At 45.8% G+C, this 18,004-nt stretch overlaps 1 protein-coding gene across 3 annotated transcripts in view; it reads left to right on the top strand.

Moving 5' to 3' along the window:
* Positions 1 to 18,004, top strand: part of CHCHD3 (coiled-coil-helix-coiled-coil-helix domain containing 3) — a 212,663-nt gene that overhangs the window by 25,554 nt on the left and 169,105 nt on the right. For all 3 annotated transcript variants that reach the window (XM_087935354.1, XM_087935352.1, XM_087935353.1), the window contains exon 3: positions 12,753 to 12,834. In XM_087935354.1, the coding sequence (XP_087791480.1) occupies positions 12,753 to 12,834 (82 nt within the window). The remainder of the gene's footprint in view (positions 1 to 12,752; positions 12,835 to 18,004) is intronic.

The following is an 18,004-nucleotide window of genomic DNA, read 5'->3' as shown; positions in this document are numbered from 1 at the left end:
AACGGCCCCAATATAACATGTTTGGTTGGAAATATTCTTCTCAGTATCTTATTTGGGCAATAGAATCGCACGTCATGAGCAATTGAAAGTAAATACTAAGGTCTCCAGCTCCCAGTTTCTCCTCTTGCTCGATGTTAGGGATAATTTCGGCGAGGCAGACGGGTGAATAAAATGGCTCCCAGTCAATTCTTCCTATTGTCAGACGAAATAGGCTTGTAAGATCGGGTTTTCTTTTGAAAAGAAAACATTTCTTTCCTCTTTTTGGGGTGGGGAGGGGGAAATTTACCTTGCATTACAATCCATTACTATCTCTAAACCATCGCTATCATCTCCTCAGGTCATTGCTGTGTCGTTACTTAAGATGGGGCATCTTAAAATTCTGAGGCTGCAGCCTATTGTTGTGCTAAAAACCTTACAAAGAGCTATCTAGATGCACAATGAGGCGTAGGTTTATATATATATACACTAAAGGGAATTGCTTGCTCGAGATGAAGGAGGGGGAAAAAACCCCCGTGGTGCCAATGGCTGGGAAGGGGGACATTAAAAGATGGTGCGAAAATCTTTTGGAGTCAGCTCTCCCGCCGTGCGCGCAAGCCTTTAGCTGGTTTTAATCATGCATGAGGGCTTAGCTTGCTGTTCATCGGATAGTCCTTCCACGACAAGCTTCTCTTTCTAACCACAGCCGTATTAAATGGAAGTTGGATAAGTAGGTTGCTCTGAGGGGGTCCTTTTCCTGCAGACGTTTCATGACCCAACTAGGTAACATCATCAATGCTAGCAGGGTTTGCAAAAAAGGAGGAGGAGGGGGGAAGGAGGAGGAGGAGGACTGTGGCGTCCTTGGTGCTCTCCGAGCTTGGAGGTTCTCTTGCAGACGTTTCATCACCCAACCAGGTAACTTCATCAGTGCTAGCAGGGAGTGGGGTTTGCAAAAAAGAGGAGGAGGAGGAGGACTGTGGGGTCCTTGGTGCTCTCTGAGCTTGGAGGTTCTCTTGCAGATGTTTCGAGACTCAACTAGGAAACTTCATCCGTGCTAGGAAAGAGTGGGGTTTAGAGAGGAGGAGGAGGAGGAGGACTGTGGGGGCCTTGGTGCTCTCTGAGCTTGGAGGTTCTCTTGCAGACGTTTCATGACCCAACTAGGTAACTTCATCAGTGTTCGTGGGCAGTGGGGCTTGCCAGGACAAGGAGGAAGAGGACGAAAAGGAGGACTGTGGGGTCCTTGGTTCTCACAACCCTGATATTCATAGGCATAGACACATCATGACATCTGCATGTCTTTTTCAAGATCTTCATCAGAACTCCAGGATTAAAAAAAGGGGCAGTAAAATTGAATCAGTCCAAACCAAATTGAACTGGTTTATGACAGTTACAGATTACAGCCGTGATGGGAAGACTCCATTATGGTTATAATGCAAGGAGCACTCGTAGGACCATTACTGTCCAGCACGGTACTATTCCTGGGACACCAGCCACAGTGAAGGATGGTGTGTGTCTGTGTGTGTGTGTGTGTGTGTGTGTACACACCTACAGGCATCTCACAACGGAGTTGTGCCTCCAGAAATTGGATGCTCTTGAGGCTTCTTGCAATTTAGAGATTTCTTCTCTTCCTTCTCCTAAACCCTCTGCAAATATTATTTTAGTTCTCTTTATTCCCCATCCCGCCTTAACTTGCAATACCGCTTGCACGAATGTGAAGAAATATATATATATCTCTTTTTTTCCTTGCTTTGAACAGAATCGGTGTTAGGAGCAATATTTTTGACAGCCGTCCTCCAGCGGGCTGACCCGTTGCTCAAAAATTCAGAAATTCAGAAAGCGTGTAACAGGGTCACTCTCCAGAGTGTCTCCAGTCTGCTTTCCTGGCGGACTATTTTATCCCCAACGTTTTTATCTCTGTATACAAAAAAAAGAAAAGAAAACCTGTTAGTTTTTTTTTCCCAAACACTGCTGAGGGATTCCTTGTTCTGTGAAAGACGAAAAACCGTCTGGCTCTTAAAAAAAAACCAACAACCCCGAGTTTTATTTCAATCTTTCTGATGGGAACAAAAGAGAGAGCTTGCTAATCTTGAAGCCCAGGGAATGCTACAAAGAGGGTTTCCTTATTAATTAGCAAGTGGATTTCTCGTCTAGAAATAAAGATGCTTGTTTTAAATAACCATTTAACGTAGCAACGAGACGGTGTTTGCTTCTGGTTTTTTTTCTCCTGTAAATTGCTGAACGTTTCATACTTGCTGTCCTGTTACCGTGTTTCCCCCAAAATAAGACCCTGTCTTACTTTTTTTTTTGCCACCAAAAAGGCACCAGGTCTAATTTTGGGGGGATGTCATCCTCTGACTAACCTCACTTGTGTGCATCGTCCCCGGCCTCCTTTTCGCTGTCAGAGGCAGGAGTGGGATTGTACCAGTTCGCACCTGTTTGCTAGAACCGGTTGTTAACATGATAGGCAGTTTGGAGACCCGGTTGTTAGAAGAAATTACTGGCCTAATCCTGTAAGGAAGGCAGGAAGGAAACATTCTGGTGTTGCTTACAGAAACTGCCTCTCTGTTAACCCTTATTACATTGTTGGCAGGACTAGACTTCCTGTCTCAGGAACTTCTCTGGAGTTTTTTCCCCCTCCTTTGCTGGTACTTTGATTGTGTGGAGTCAGCATTCAAAGTTACAATGGCACTGAAAAAAGTGACTTATCACCATTTTTCACACTTAGGACTGTTGCAGCATCCCTACAGTCACGAGAGGCCAGGTGAGGAGATGCGTGCCTCGATGTGAGTGATATTGAGTTGGCCACGCCCAGCCAGACACATGACCACCAAGCCACATGACCACCAAGCCATGCCCACCAACTAAGCCATGCCCACAGAATCGGTTGTTAAAAAATTTGAATCCCACCCCTGTTCAGAGGCCTTCAGGAACGTCTTCTGTGGCTGACTGTCAGGTTTCCAAGTGATGAAATCCATTTAAAAAGAAAAGAGCAAAGTCCATCTTCCAAAACAATTTCTTTTATTTAGGAAAGCATCAAATTGGCAAAAACTGTTGTATTTCCGGATCTGACACAACCCGGAATTACACCACATAATATTGGAAGTTAGAAACAACCCTGTAAAAGTCACATTTCCTAATAGAAGTAAATCAGCATTTCCTGGTGTCATCAATCTCCACCTCCATGTCTCAGCAGGGGTTCCCACGGGAAGAAGAACCACCTAGCCTAAACAACTCTCTCTATCTCCTTCCTCCCACCGTAGGACTGTGGCAAGCCCGAAACCCCTTCCTCCATGACCAGCAAACAGAAAGAAAGAAAAGGAATATATAATAAGGCTAAATAAAATGGCTATGCCTATGTCAATTTCAGGTTTACACCAAGGCTTTCCTGAAGGCTTCTGCAGCCAATAACAGGGCTCCGGATCGTGTGCAGCTCCACCCCCCTATCCCCACCCTAGCTTAATTTTTACCTGTCCACTCTGGTGTGGGCAGGACGTTAATTAGGGCTTATTTTGGGGGTAGGGCTTACATTGGGTGCACGTGTAAAATCAAGCCTAGGACTTACTTTCAAAGTGGGTCGTATTTTCGGGGAAACAGGGTACATAAACATGCATTTAATGAGCTGAAGCCTTTTCCCCTCCCCCCAGTGATATATTTCACAAATTAGCCCTGCCAAACTGGGAAATATATCATACGGCAGCCACCCTACTATGGATAAAGGATTGGGTGAATCTAACCAACAAAAGAACACTAGTATTAGAAGGCCACGATATGCAGAAAGGATGGCATGCCTTTCTGTGGGAAACTGGGAAACCCAGGCAATCATATTTCCATAGGCATCTTATCAGGGACTCTTTATTAACTAATTGGAAAAAAGTACGTAAAAAACAAATTTGGATTCTATCATTTTTTTAAGGCTCAGTGTCAACTCATAAAACATTTTGTATACACGTTTTATAGTTGACAACAGAAAAAAGGGGTGAGGAGTTTCAGGCAGCAGTGTGGAATCGAAAGTACATTCCATTCGTATTTTCTTCAAAGACTGATTAGATGACCGAAGCTTCTGCCGTGCAAAAATCTAATTGGAGAGCATGATTGATGACTCTTGACTGTGGATGTTTTTCGTTGGATGATACACCCAGAGAGGTGGGGGGAAAAGCAGGATCAAGGGTGACTAGAATGTTAACTTCAAATAAATCCTTTTTAGTTTTGAGAGTGTGGCTGGAGGCTCATGATTTAATTGGAGTAACTGCCAGAATCCTGACACTCAGTTTGTAGCGAGTGCAGCTCCGAGAAATCAGTATTTGATACAGGAAGTCCTCAACGTGCGACCACATTTCTCCCCAAAATTTATGTTGCTAAGGGAGAAACGTGTTATGTGAGGTTTGCCCGATGTTACGACTTTTCTTGCCATGGTCGTTAAGTGAATCATCGCAGTTGATAGTCACAAGGTTGTTAAGTGAATCTGCTTTCCCCATTGACCTTGTTTCTCAGAAGGTTGCAAAAGGGGGATCACGTGACCCCGGGACATTGCGACCGTCATAAATATGAGTCAGTGGCCAAGCGTCCGAATGTAAATCCTATGACCATGGGGATGCTGCAATGGTCGTAAGTGTGAAAAACGGTCCTAAGTCACATTTTTTCAGTGCTGTTGTAACTCCGAACGGTCATTCAGGGAACTGTTGTAAGTCGAGGACTACCTGTAGTAGGACATTTCATTGAAAGGTCAAAGAACTTGAAATTAAAGCAAATTTTGAAATTTGTTGGCTTGGGCACCAGGGTTAGATTCAGGCAGTGGTTTGGAGCCACAGGTATGAATGGTCAAACGGTCAACTGAATGGAGAACACCAACATTTGGGGCCTCTTCCATTTATCTCTTCCAGATACAGATAATCAGAGTTGGAAGGGACCATGTAGGTCATCTAGTCCAACCCCCTGCCTAAGCAGGAGACCTTACACCATTTCTGACAAATGGCAGTCCAATTTATTTATTTTGTATTTACTTCGCAAGATTTATACTCATCCAATAAGCCAGTGGGAAAAAAGTAATAGCCACTGTAGATTCAGTAACTGTTTGCATTTAATCTTTTGCTTAACATTTTTTTTGGGGGGGGGGGATTCGGTAATTAATCTTCCCAGCGCTTCACAAAAATTGACAGAAGAGAATATTTCCAGCTCAGGCTTGAACTGTGGGGACCTTGTTGCTCTCTGAGCTGGGTGGTTTTTCTGAAGACCTTTCATGACCCACCTAGGAAACGTCATCAGTGCTAGAAGGGAGTGGGGTTTGTGAAGGGGAAGAGATGGCGGAAGAGAAGGGGGAGGAAGACCGTGAGGTCCTTGGTGCTCTCTGGAGTTGGTTCTTTTCTTGCAGACCTTTCATGACCCAACTAGGGAACCTCATCAGTGCTGGAGGGGAATCGGGTGAGTAGAGTAGAGGAGGAGGAGGAGGAGGACTGTGGGGTCCTCGGTGCTCTCTGAGCTTGGTTGTTTTCTTACAGACGTTTCACGACCCAGTTAGGGAACAACATCAGTGTTCAAAAGGAGTGGGGTTTGCAGAGACTGTGGTCTCTGGTGCCCTTGGAGCTTGGTTGTTTTCTTGCAGGCGTTTCCATACCCAGCTAGAGAACATTATCAGTGCTGGAAGGGTTTGCTCGCTGTTTATATACAGTGGCCTGGCCTGTCGGTGTTGGTGAGTGTTGTTAAACAGCCCCTTCTAGCACTGAAGATGTTCCCTAGTTGAGTCATGAAACGTCTGCAAGAAAACCGCCAGGCTCAGGCGGCACCATGGGCCACACAGTTCTCCTTTCCCTCCTCTACAAACCTTCCAGCGCTGATGATGTTCCCTAGTTGGGTCATGAAACGCCTGCAAGTCAGACGCTTCATGGATGTTTGAGCCTCTTCAGCCTGGGCGAAATTTTGTTTCACGGTTAGATGCTATTTGAAGGCATTGTACACCGTGGAGTCCTGCCACAGCATTTTATCGGTGTTTGGATCAGAATTTGGACCTGGCCATTGCAAAGGATACTTTTTCATCCATTTTCTTACATTTTGCTTGAATGCTTGAGATCCTCTCTGTCTTATTCCATAACCCTCTGGCGCTTCAGGTGATGAGAAAATTGGCCTCAGATCTGCTTCCTGCGCAGGCACCCACTCGAATATTGGAATCAAAAGAGAGCCGGAAGGGACCTTAGAGGTCTTCCAGTCCAACCCCCTGCTCAAGCTGGAGACCCTACCCCATTTCAGACAAGTGACTGTCTAGCCTCTTCTTGAACAACTCCCCAGTGTTGGAGCATTCACAACTTCTGGAGGCAAGCAGTTCCACTGATTGATTGTTCTCACTGTCATGAAATTCCTCCTCAGTTCCAGGTTGCTTCTCTCTCTTGGTTAGTTTCCCTCCGTTGCTTCTTGTCCTGTTCTCGGGGGCTTTGGAGAATAGCTTGACTCTCCTCTTCTCTGGGGCAGCCCCTCAGATACTGGAAGGCTGCTCTCCTGTCCCCCCCGGTCCTTCTTTCCATTAAAAAGAATGAAACCCAGTTCCTGCAACCGTCCTTCCCCTGTTTTAGCCTCCAGACTCCTAATCCTCTCTGTTGTTCTTCTCTGCGCTCTTCCTGATGACCAGGTTCATTGAGTAAGCCGTGGTCCGGTTGCCCTTCGTTTAGCTTGCTGTGCCAAGCAAGCACAGTCTCTCTCTCTCTCCCTCTCTCTTCCTCTCCATCTCCCTCCCCCTCCCTCTCCCTTCTCTCTCCCTCATCTCTCTCCCCACCCACTCCCTCCCCTCTCTCTCCCTCTCTCCCTCTCCCCTCATTCTCTCCTCCTCTCCCCTCCTCTCTTCCTCTCCTCTTCCCCTCCCTCTCTTCCTCTCTCTTCTCCCCTCCCTCCTTCCTCTCTCCCCCTCTCCCTTCCTCTCTCTCTGCCTCTCCCCTCTCTCTCTCTCGCTCTCCCCCCTCTCTCTCTCCTCTCCTCTCTCCTCTCTCTCCCTCTCTCTCTCCTCTCCCTTCCTCTCTCCCTCTCATTATCTCTCCCTCTCCCTTCCCTCTCTCCTCCTCCCTCTCCTCTCTCCTCTCTCCCTTCCTCTCTCTCTCTCCCCTCTCCCTCTCTCCCTCTCACTTCCTCTCTCCCCCTTCTCCCCTTTCTTCCCCTCATTCTCTCTCCCTCTCCCTCTTCCTCTCTCTCCTTCTCCTTCCCCTCTCTCCCTCTCTCTTCCTCCCCTCCCTCTCTCCTCTCCACCCTCTCTCCCCCTCCCTCTCCCCCTCTCCCCTCATTCTCTCTCTCTCCCTCTCCTCTCCTCTCTCACCCCTCCCTCCCTCTCTCTTCCTCCCCTCCTCTATCACTCTCCCCCCTCTCTCCCCCCTCCCTCTCCAAAAGTTCATTTAGGTTTCCACTCTGCCTTTTTACTCCAGGACTGAAGTTGCATTATCCGAAGGATTTTCTGGTTTGGTGTTGGGTTTTTTTAACACATTTCTTCCTTTCTCTCCCCCCCCTTTTTTTTTTGTTCATAGCCCCAAAGACTTATTATGCCCTAGAGGTGATAAACGATTCTAGGTCTGTAGTAGCTCTAGTATTTTAATGAGCTTTTCTTACCCAAATGACTTCAGACTGCAATAAAGCTCTCCGGTTGTGTTAAATCAGAATCCCCGTGCCTTTTGCCCGTAATTTAAATGAGCAAATTAACCAGCACCGTTAACAGTAAATTTGCCTCCTCTCTTAAAACCGAACTGGGGCAGAACGTGTTATTCCAACCAACTTGTCTTCCGTATATCGAGTCGCGTTGCTTGGTTTGAACGCTTTAGCCTGTAATTCTGAATTGCAGAAGTCTGGAGTGGCGTGGCGGACGTTTGTTTTAGAAAGTCTAAAAAAAGACCGTTACTAAAATGTCTAGAAAGGCTTGTTCTACGAAGCAGCAGATTCTGTCTCTAACATCTATCCCCAGTCTACAACACAGTCCTTTCAGTAGTTCCAAGAAGAAGTTCCACACCCATTTGCACCACTCAGGTGGCCCCGAGGACACAGGTAAACCTCCAGGTGGCCTCAACGACTCTTTCAAAAGGATGCAAATGACCAGCTGTCTTCAAGAGGTATAAATCCTTCCGTTCCCCACCATCCAGTCAGAGCTGGAGAAACTTCTTGGAGGAGAAGCGAAATATCTTCAAAGAAAAAAACCAGAAAGTCCAGTTGCCTTTAAAAAAAGCACCTTTGGGAGTCATTCAGTCTGTAGATCGCATCATGACTGGCTGTCACCTGTGGGCGTATACCTGTCCGGGATCTCCCTCCCTCCCTCCCTCCCCAAATGATACTGCGCTTCAGTGGTTAGGTGATCTAGACATCGGTATCTGAATATAGATCCTTTTGACGCGCCAATTTTATTGCATTTTTAAAAAAACATAGGCAAAATGTTAACATATAATGCAAATCCATGTATGCCGTACACTCAATCAGTGTTGGCGAAGCTTTTCAGCACCGAGTGCCAGAAACCGGAAGAGCAGTTCCCCGGCGCACATGCGCATGCCGGGAAGCTGAGCTTCTGGTTTCCAGTGAGCACATGCGCACCAGCCCCCTGGTCTTCCAGTTTCTGGTCGTACATGCATGGATGAAGACAGCTGGCTGGCACGCGCGTATGCACCGCCACCTGGTCTTCCGGTTTCTGGCGCTCCTATGCGCGCAAAGACCACCAGGCACACCAGAACCCGGAAGAGTAATGGGCAACGGCTGCCGTGCCTGGAGAGATTGGCTCTAGGCAAGCCACTTTTGGCATACGTGTCCTAGGTTTGCCATCACGGCACTAAATAAATAACCAAGGGGGTACTGCAGTGGCTGTAACTTCCAAAACAAGGTCATATGTAGCTTTTGGAGGGAATGCGTCGTAACTTTGAATGGCTGTTAAGTGACCATTCGCATCTCGAGAACCACCCATATAGTACAAAACTGGGCTTCTCTATCTTAGCAACTTTAACATGCCTGGACTTCAATTGTTAAGGTTGAGAGACACACTAGTAGAGGCGACACGCTTTAGTAAAGAGAACGCTGCGTAATAAGTAGGATAGCGCAAGTTTTAGGATAGAACTAAGGAGGAATTTTCTGTCAGTCAGAACAGTCAATCAACAGGACGACTTGTCTCCAGGACGTTGTGGATGCTCCAACACTGGAAGTTTTTAAAGAAGAGATTGGACAGCCATTTGTAATGGTGTAGGGTCTCCTGCCTGAGCAGAGGGGGGGTGGACTAGAAGACCTCTAATGTCTCTTCCGGCTCTGTTATTCTGTTACTCTGTTATAAGGTCATGCACACCTTGATTTTGAGACTCGTGGCCTAGTAAAAAAAAACCTTGGTTATAGGGATTTTCCCATCTCCTGCCCGAACCCGTCACTGTTCTGAAAGCTATGTATATAATGAGGTAAACGGCAGAAAAAGAGCCTCGCGTGGAGATGGGGATTTCGACGTCCCTCTGTGGTCCCTGTCCATTGTTCCTTTGTCTGAAATGGTTCGGCAGGGGGTTGGCCTAGAAGACCTCCAAGGTCCCTTCCAACGGTGATTACGTCATTCTGTTCCGTTTCAGATACCACAGGATAGGTTCGATTCCGATCATTGTCCAGTCTGTGGTTCCTAGTGAGGACGATATAAGCCAGGGGTGTCAAACTGGATTTCTTCGACGGACAGATCATCATTTTAGGACAGATGCCTCCTGCAGAACTTTGCCAGGCTGAAAATAGGTGGTTTGGGCCTGTTTTGGGCCTTTTTTGGCCCATTTGTGGCCTTTTTTTTGGCCCGTTTGTGGCCTGTTTTTTGGCCTGGTTTGTGGCCTGTTGGCCTGTTTTTGGCCCAGTTTTGGCCCTTTTGGCTTGTTTTTCGGCCCTTTTGGCCCATTTTTGGCCTGTTTTTCGGCCCATTTTCAGCCCGCAGAGTGTTGCAGGAGGCCACGGAGGGTGAAAATGAGCCCCCCCCCGCCACATGCGGCCCATTTTAGCCGCCAGAGGCACCGCGGGCCGGTCCCTTGATAGTTCCAGGATGGTCCCGTGGGCTTTGAGTTTGACACCCCTGACCTAAGCAAATGGGCATTTAGTTCAGGTCAGCGTTAATCTGGGCATCCTACAGCGCGGAAATGTTTTTTTTTCACCACAGTTTCACCTCCAATGTCTCAAACCCCACCTTACAGAGGAGCACCCAGTTACCGCCTCAGAATCCGTCATTAGAAAAATCAGGTTTTCTGCTCATCAGGCACGCTTACGCGGCTGACCTCAAGCAGACTTGGAATAATTGTGCTTGGTTTGACTTCCTAAGGGTTTATTTGTAAAACGATGCATCTGCCTCAGCCAAATAGGAATTGCCTGCTTAGATGCTCAGCCCATCAATTTGAGTCAAACGATTTGTGGTGCGTTTTTTTTTTTTTTGGCAAGAACTTGGCCAGATAAATAAAATGGCTGGAGTTATATCTCATCCTCGGGTCCTTTTCCTAAGATTAAGGCCTTACTTAGTTTTCTTGGCTGTCTCGTTCGGGAACAACAATCCTATATATCTAGGGTAATAGAATTTCTATTTAACAATCTACATCCTCGCTTTTATTCCCTATTAGGGTTTGGGTGATCGATACGTAACCCAATTGATTGCTAAGGTCAAATGTGCCGTGTCTTTATAGCCAGGTTGTATTTATTGTGCTTCTGAGGTTGTTTCGATGGGCCATTAGCCTTTTTTCCCCCCCTATCCATACATACACCAAGGCCCCATAAACCTCCCCCGATGCATAGATCGGCAGGCACCTTAATTGTTAGGCATTGTATGCCCCTGGTCAGGTGCCAGATCTGAGTCTTGAAAGAGTTAAAATACCTCTCCAGAGGTGAAATTAATCTAATGATCAATTGCAGGGTAGATTGTTTTGCTGTCTTCCCAGGGGGGGCTGTTTGTGGAGATGTTATAGACCAATCAAAATAGAGCTGGAAGGGACCCTGGAGGAGGTCTTCTAGTCCAGCCCCTTGCTCAAACAGGAGATCTGACACCATTTCAGACAAGTGGCTGTCCAATCTCTTCTTCAAAACCTCCAATGATGGAGTAACCACAGTTTCCAGAGGCAAGCAGTTCCACAGGCTAATTCTTCCCACGGTTAGGAAGTTTCTCCTTAATTCCAGGTTGCTTCTCTCCTTGATGAGTTTCCATCCATTTCTTCTTGTCCTGCCCTCTGATGCTTTGGAAAATTAATTGACCCCTTCTTCTTCGTGGCAAGCCCTCAAATATTAGACCAGAGAGGTATGAGGGCATCTCTGGAAAAAATCAGCAAAGGTCAGATGGAAGAAAGCTCCTGCCATGACCGGGGCGTGGCACAAAAGCAACACAGTCAGATAATCAGTAGGAGTCCCTTTATTAGCTCCAACTTTGCCCCCAATGTCCTGGTTACCTTCTGGCTGGAGAAAATTTCTCCCAGAAACAGCCTTTGGCTGCAGAGAATCAAGTCCAAAACGTGGTCAACAAAAACTGTAAGTCCAATCAAGGCAAAATGTGGTAATTACTCCGGCAGGGCAGGAGCAAGAATTCCAGATGTGAAGGAACGGAAGTAATTCATCCCGGTTAGGAGGATGCCAGGAATGCAGATAAGCCACGACAACACAAGATAAACTCACATTTGTTCCCAGTAGACTCTGCACTCAGCATGCATCACTTTTAAACTCTCTTTCCAGCTGTGGCTAATGAAGGGAATCAGGACCCTTTCCTCCCCTGTAAGCCATGCAGCTATGTTGCTCCCTTCTCCGTTCCTCCCTGCGTGCCCTAGGATGAAGAGGGGGTGGGCCTGGCTCTTCCTTTGAACTCCCTCTCCCTTGCTCTACCTCTCCCCTGCTCTGCCCAGCCGGCCTTTGCCCTTCCCCAGTTTCCTCCACAGCCAACTGGAGCCACACTCCCAGTCCCGTCAGCTCCCATGAACTTATTTCTTCAGAGGACACCTCAGTAGACTTGGCCCAGTGTTTTAAGTCAAAATTTGAGAATACCTATGAACAAACTTTCTTTACCGTGATGATTTTCAGATATTGGAAAGATCAGGTCCACTTATGAAGGCCCAGTTAAACTAATTTATTGCTAAAACTTACGTGTGGGGATCTTCTCACCTAACTGGAGTTAGATAAAGGCCAAGGGCAATCAATGGGTTTGGATTTAGACCACTTGTGGCTGATCCACCTTTTAACTTCACCCCCAGGTTCTGCCACTCCTCCTCCCTACTACATTATTGCAATAGATGAGATTTTTTAAGTGGAATCCAGTGCTGAAATATGGAAAACAAAGTGTCTCTCAAAGTGGTGGATTTCGAGATAACTTTGGAGTTCGTGTCCGTAATAGCAGTCAGGGACCTGCTTCAGTTTACTAGGGGCCCAATCCGCAGCCAAGATCTTTCTTTTTTCCTTCCTTCCTTCCTTCCTTCCTTCCTTCCTTCCTTCCTTCCTTCCTTCCTTCCTTCCTTCCTTCCTTCCTTCCTTCCTTCCTTCCTTCCTTCCTTCCTCCCCCCTCCCTTTTCTAAACCACCCATCACCCTCAAAGATACATGAGTCAAAAAACGGAATTGATGAATAAAAACAACAACTCCGTGAGCTGGTTATACGCAACCTTGTCTGAAATGGTATAGGGTTTCCTGCCTAAGCTGGGGGCTGGACTAGAAGATCTCCAAGGTCCCTTCCAGCTCTGTTCTATTGTATTCTCTTCTTTCTCTTGTATTGTACTGTACTGTATTCCTATCCTATCCTATCCTATTGTAACATGTTTATTTTGTCGTGTTCTCCCCCCCCTGCCCCCCATTTCTTAATTCCAGTCAATGAAGAAGAACTGAAGAAAAGAATAGCTGAAGAATTGGCCTTGGAACAAGCGAGGCGAGAGGCTGAAGCTCAGAAAAGGTAAACTCCTTTATTTATTTTCAGAGTTCTGTGGGGAAATCTGCGACTTTGGCTACCAGGGTTGAAATAAGGTCGGCGCCCGTAAACTAGGAAAGCAAATGAGTGGAAACAGTTGGGAATTGGGCAGCTTGGGTTCCAACACAGCTGGTGCACTCCACTTTGGAGACCTGTTTGCTCCTGTTTCCTTTGGGAAAATGAGCTTCATTTCAATTTTTTTTTTTTAAGAAAAAAGCTGGCTGGTCTGTGTGAAAATTTTACCTGAGATGAAAACAGTTTTTTTAAATAAATCCTGACAGGGCCATCCAGCATTCCTCTCTGTTCTTTGTTTTTGAAGATCGTTCATTACATATAAACAAATTATTTAACAATTTGCTTATTTAGTATCCACGACCATCACTAAGTGTTGTATCTGATGTTTTATGATGAATGTATTTTTACAATGACTATGGTAATGATATATGTCTAATGTTGTATGTACACCGATAGCATATGCACCGGAGACACATTAATTGTCTGTCTAATCACACTTGGCCAATAAAGAATTCTGTTCTGTTCTGTTCTACTCTCCATTCCATATTCTTATTGTTTTATTCCTATCCTATCCATCCTTACAGTTTTATTCCTGTTTTATTCCTATCCTATTCTTACTGTTTTATTCATATTCTATTCTATTCTTATTTTTTTATTCCTATTCCATTCCATTCCATTCCATTCCATTCCATTCCATTCCATTCCATTCCATTCCATTCCATTCCATCCTATTCTATTCTATTCTATTTTCTTATTCTCTATTCTATTCTATTCTATTCTATTCTATTCTATTCTATTCTATTCTATTCTTTCTTCAGAATTTTACTGATGTGATGCAACATCAAATTGCGTCGAATCGGTAAAATTCCCTGCGTACTTTTCGAAAGCAGGATGATATTTGTTACCTTACCTTCTGTGCTCACCTGAGAACTAGTGAAATCCATTTTTTTAACATGCCCGTACTGCTGTGATGTGGATTTCTGAAAGGTTTTTGCCATCTTACAATCAATAAGACGTTGTTATTTGACTTTCATCGAGTCGTGTTTTGCAAGCTCATTATTTTGTGTTTATTAAAGAACCTTGTAATTGACGTTGTGTGTGAATATTGCTTCTCTCTCTCTCTTTTAACACTGCTTTATGATGGAATTAACCACAGAGGTTTAAACAAACTATCCCAGTAGACTTCAAAGGAATGTATACCCAGAAATGTGTTTATAGGATTTCCATCTAAATTTAGCTAATGTCATACCAAATTGAACATAAACACAACCAAAAGCCCTTTACCCGGACTAAAATATGCCTCTTTGAGGAGTAAAACAAATTTATGTGTTATGCTGAAATTACAGCTCTTTGAAATATTATGGCTGGTCTTAATTGATTTTTGGTTCTTATGAGGAAATGTGCTTACTCTTTCTGTGTTCGTGTTAATGTAATTAATGTTAGCAGTTTAAAATGGAACAATTTATTACGCACTTTGATTATTCCTCCTGTACCAATAATATTAAGCGGTGCCTGTTAGTGGTAGCTTTCTTGTTCAGGTTTTATTCTATTTAATGCACACGGCAAACCTCCATTATATGAAACCCCTGAGTTAGGTGGGCTTCTTAATCTTCTCCTTCCTGATATACTGCCAGGATTATCCAGGATTCCTATTCCCTGTGAACTCGCATTCACACCCATCCTCATTCCAGCACTGATGATGTTACCTAGTTGGGTCATGAAACGTCTGCAAGCTCAAAGGGCACCAAGGACTCCATGGAATTCACATCTGCTGGGATCCATTCTCTTTAGGGTAGTGCAGTCCAGAAGTCCCAGAATTCCCCAGCCGGCCATGTTTGAATTCCCCAACCAACTTCAAGAAATTGTGGACTTCAACTTGAAGACTTCAGCTTGAAGACTTGTGGACTTCAACTTGAAGACATGTAGACTTCAACTCCCAGAATTCCCCACCAGCCATGTTTGAATTCTCCAGTCAACTTGAAGACTTGTGGACTTTAACTTGAAGATTTCAGCTTGAAGACTTTTGGACTTCAACTCCCAGAATTCCCCAGCCAGCCATGTTTGAATTCCCCAGTCAACTTGAAGACGTATGGACCAACTTGAAGACATGTGGACTTCAACGTGAAGACTTGTGGACTTCAACTCCCAGAATTCCCCAGCCAGCCATGTTTGAATTCCCCAGTCAACTTGAGGACTTGTGGACTTCAACTTAAAGACTTGTGGACTTCAACTTTCAAGAGTTCCCCAGCCAGCCATGTTTGAATTCCCCAGCCATTTTGAAGACTTGTGAACTCAACTTGAAGACTTGTGGACTTCAATTCCCAGAATTACCCAGTTTGCATGGCTGGCTGGGTAATTCTGGGAGCTGAAGTCTACAAGTCCTCAATATTGCCAAGGTTGGAGTCCCGTGTCTTAAAGAAAGAGCTACAGCATAATACATTAATCACTGGGACAACTTTCCTCCAGAAGTCGTGAATGCCCCAACACTGGACGTTTTTAAGAAGAGATTGGACATCCGTTTGTCTGAAATGGCATGGGGGGTTGGACTAGAAGACCTCCAAGGTCCCTTCCAACTTTCTGTTCTAAAACATAGTTCCTTGTAGTTGGACCGTAATTATTCAGGGCCTTTTGAAGCTCTCTATAAAGAGGCCTGCAATTCAGTAGAGAAATAAATATTTGCGGGAACATCCCTCTTTGTTCAGTATTAGCAGTGCTTTAAAGGATGATATTTGGGTGAAGGAATTGGCATCCTTATAATAACGTTCAGCGAGTAGAGAAATTTACACAGGCTTTCGGGTTTAAACAGCTTGATTCCGAAAGACGGCTTTAAAAAGGGAACCTTTTGTACTGTGAAATAGAGAAAAGGAGGTGTGGGGAAACCCCCAGACATGGAAAATAGATTTGCAGGGATTATCTCCGTTTTGCACTTTGCAGAGTTTAACCAGAGGTTTTTTTTTCCCTCCCCCCCCCCACCTCTCTCTTTTTTCTTGACAGCCATTTTATAAAGGCTTTGTATGGATCTAATTCTCTTTTCCACAGTAGATTATTCCAGTCGCTCTTCTCTCTTTTTTGAGGGTTGTTTTTTTCTCTGCTTGCTGGGTATGTGCATTTCAGCAAAAGCTTCTCTGGGTGGCATCCATAAAATTTGGAATTATAGTATACATCTGAGTGTGTGTGTGTGAGAGAGAGAGAAAGAGAGAGAGAGAAAGAGAAAGAGAGAGAGAGAAAGAGTCTGTCTGTCTCTCTCTGTTCCTTTCTGTCTATCTGTCTCTTTCTTTTTCTCTCTCCCCTCTCTTCCTCCTCCCCATTCCCCCCTCTCTTTCTTCTACCTCTCTCTTTCCCTCTTTTTCTCTTCCCCCTCTCCCTCTCTCTGTCTTTCTCAACTATCTCTTTTTTTCTCCCCCCTCTATCTCTCCCTCCAACCCTCCTCTCTCTCTCTCTCTCTTTTCCTCTCTCCCTCCTTCCCTCTCCCTCTCTCTCTCTTTCTCTCCCCATTCCCTCTCCCTCCCTCTCTCTGTCTCTCTTTTTCTCTCCCCCTTTCCCTTTCCCTCTCCCCCTCTTTCTCCTTCCATAAGCTTTGTAAGACATTCTGTTGGTTCGTGAAACTTGCCTGCTTCTGTGGAAACCGACGGCTTTACCTTTTCACTATTGGATGGTAGAACACAGCTTTGCATTGAATGAGCGCAAGGATTTGGTTCGGTGTTTTGTTCCTTCGGCTTACAGTAGTACAGCGTGTGTGGATGAGGCTGCAAAATTCAGTAATACCTTTGCCGGGATTTTACAAGGTATATCTGAAAGCGCTACCTGCTCGAGCAGTGTTTTCCAACCTTGGGCGTTTACCTGGGTCATGAAAGGTCTGCAAGAAAACAACCAACCTCAGAGAGCACCAATGATCCCTCACATCTGCAACCAAGCGCAGAGAGCACCAAGGACCCTGCAGTCCTCTTCCTCCTCTTCCTTCTCTCCCCCCTCCCCCGCCCTTACCTTCTAGCACTGATGATGTTCCCTAGTTGGGTCATGAAATGCCTGCAAGAAAACCACCAAGCGCAGAGAGCACCAAGGACCCCACAGTCCTCCTTCCTCTTCCTCTTCTTCTCCAATTCTACTCCACAAACCCCACTGCCTTCTAGCACTGATAACATTACCTAGTTGGGTCATGAAACATCTGCACTTCCTTTCCTCCTCTCCCCCCATCCCTTCCTCCTCCTCCTCCTCCTCCTCCTCCTCCTCCTCCTCCTCCTCCTCCTCCTCCTCCTCCTCCTCCTCTTGCTTCTTTTTTTCCTCTTCTTCTCCAATTCCACTCCACAACCCCCCCTTCCTTCAGGCACTGATGATGTTCCCTAGTTGGGTCATGAAATGCCTGCAAGAAAACCACCAAGCGCAGAGAGCACCAAGGACCCCACAGTCATTGTCGTCCTCCCTCGTCCTCGTCCTCCTCCTCCTCCTCCTCCTCCTCCTCCTCCTCCTCTCTCCACAAACCCCATTCCCTTTTAGCACTGATGATGTTACCTAATTGGGTCATGAAACATCTGCACTCCTCCTCCTCTCCTCCCCTTCCCCTCCTGCCCCTCCTCCTTCCCTCCTCCTCCTTCTCCTCTTGCTTCTTCTTCTTCTTCTTCTTCTTCTTCTTCTTCTTCTTCTTCTTCTTCTTCTTCTTCTTCTTCTTCTTCTTCTTCTTCTTCTTCTTCTTCTTCTTCTCTTCTTCTCCTCCTCCTCCTCCTCCTCCTCCTCCTCCTCCTCCTCCTCCTCCTCCTCCTCCTCCTCCTCCAATTCCACTCCACAAACCCCACTGCCTTCTAGCACCGATGACATTACCTAGTTGGGTCATGAAATGCCTGCAAGAAAACCACCAAACGCAGAGAGCACCAAGGACCCCACAGTCCTCCTCCTCCTCCTCCTGTTTCCCCTTCTCCATTTTGTGACAACCCCCCCCCTCAATACTTCTAGCCCTGATGATATTACCTAGTTGGATCATGAAACGTCTGCCACGAAGCAGCCCAGCGCAAAGGAGCACTGGGAACCCGACAGTTCTTGCTTTTTTTTTTTTTTTTCTTGCTCCAGAGTTCACTCGAACAGCTTTCCATTACCACATTAAAAAAATGTAGTAAAAAAAGTGCCGGTAGCTGTAAAATGCCGGTGG

Source organism: Pseudonaja textilis, chromosome 5 (assembly GCF_049901715.1).
Source record: "Pseudonaja textilis isolate UNSWEBS1 chromosome 5, rPseTex1.2, whole genome shotgun sequence".
Classification (NCBI taxonomy): domain Eukaryota; kingdom Metazoa; phylum Chordata; class Lepidosauria; order Squamata; family Elapidae; genus Pseudonaja; species Pseudonaja textilis.
This window is presented reverse-complemented; position numbering and strand designations above follow the sequence as displayed.